The sequence below is a fragment of the Penaeus monodon genome, chromosome 19 (genome assembly GCF_015228065.2).
Source record: "Penaeus monodon isolate SGIC_2016 chromosome 19, NSTDA_Pmon_1, whole genome shotgun sequence".
NCBI lineage: Eukaryota > Metazoa > Arthropoda > Malacostraca > Decapoda > Penaeidae > Penaeus > Penaeus monodon.
The window spans coordinates 1,719,395-1,720,428 of NC_051404.1; the positions used below are offsets into that span (position 1 = coordinate 1,719,395).

A 1,034-nucleotide genomic window follows, 5' to 3' on the forward strand; every position below is an offset into this window, starting at 1 on the left:
TGACATAAACGGAGAAAGAGGTACTATGAGTATAGAATGTGACATTCATAGGTTAGTTTGGAGTTTCGGTATCATGCGGTGCGTGAGAGGGATGTTTGGAAATAGATTCTCATGTGGATTTATATATATTTTAATTTCGTATAATTTTTTTTCTGACACAAGTTTGTACACCGTAGCTATACAAGGCGCAGCGACCAACCTGAAGGCTCTGTCGCTGCGCCGGGCGGCCACGCCAGGATCGGCCGTCGAAGGAACAAGCAGAAGGAGACAGGGGGACGAGAAGCGTCCTGCAGGATCCAGTCACAGGGCCATGTTAGGCCTCCTCAGCGGCGGCCTCATCAGGCTTGGCGGCGACCACGGCGGCGTAGGGGTAGGGCACAGCGCCGTAGGGACCGGCAAGGGGCAGGCCAGCAGCGTAGGTGCCGGCAAGGGGCAGTCCAGCGGCGTAGGTGGCGACCTGGGGTACGGCAGCCTGCACGGCGACCTTTGGGTAGGTGTAGGCGACCTGTGGGATCTTGTGGGTGATGTAGTCAGTGGAGGTCTTGACGACGGGGACGCCGTGGTGGTAGGACACGCCGACGGGCACGGTGCGCTGGCCGATGACGGGGGTCTGCACGGCGTAGGCGTGAGCCTCGTGGGTGGAGTAGGCGAAGTTTCCGCCCAGACGGTGGCTCTGGATGATGGCAGAGTCGTGAGAGGGGGCACGCACTGCCACGGGGCCAGGCACCACCAGGGAAGCGGCGGCGCAAGCGACCAGGGCGGACAGGATAAGCATCTGCAGGAGAAAGCACTGTGAGACACGAAGGAGAGGGGACATCCCCTGTGTGCTTTGGTCAAGTCTATCGTCACTTGGATTCCTGTTCCTTAGGTGTTTGAAGAGCAAAATCACGGGAAGGTTTACTTACGGAGTTCATGGCGGCGATTGTGGTTGGCGGTGTACAGACGGTGTACAAAGACTTGTGGTGCCGAGACGAGGACGGACGGCCCTTAAGTAGTCCCATAGTGGTGACGTCACAGCAGGGCGGAGCCATACT

General features: G+C 58.3%; 1 protein-coding gene across 1 annotated transcript; it reads right to left on the reverse strand.

The window, feature by feature from the left end:
• Positions 1–112: 112 nt before the first annotated feature.
• On the reverse strand, positions 113–1,015 carry LOC119585437 (pupal cuticle protein G1A-like). Its single transcript, XM_037934091.1, has 2 exons — positions 906–1,015; positions 113–775 (listed from the first exon to the last, which is right to left on the reverse strand). Exons 1-2 carry the CDS (start codon positions 999–1,001, stop codon positions 314–316), a joined length of 558 nt encoding a protein of 185 aa, XP_037790019.1. The 5' UTR covers positions 1,002–1,015; the 3' UTR covers positions 113–313.
• Positions 1,016–1,034: the final 19 nt, after the last annotated feature.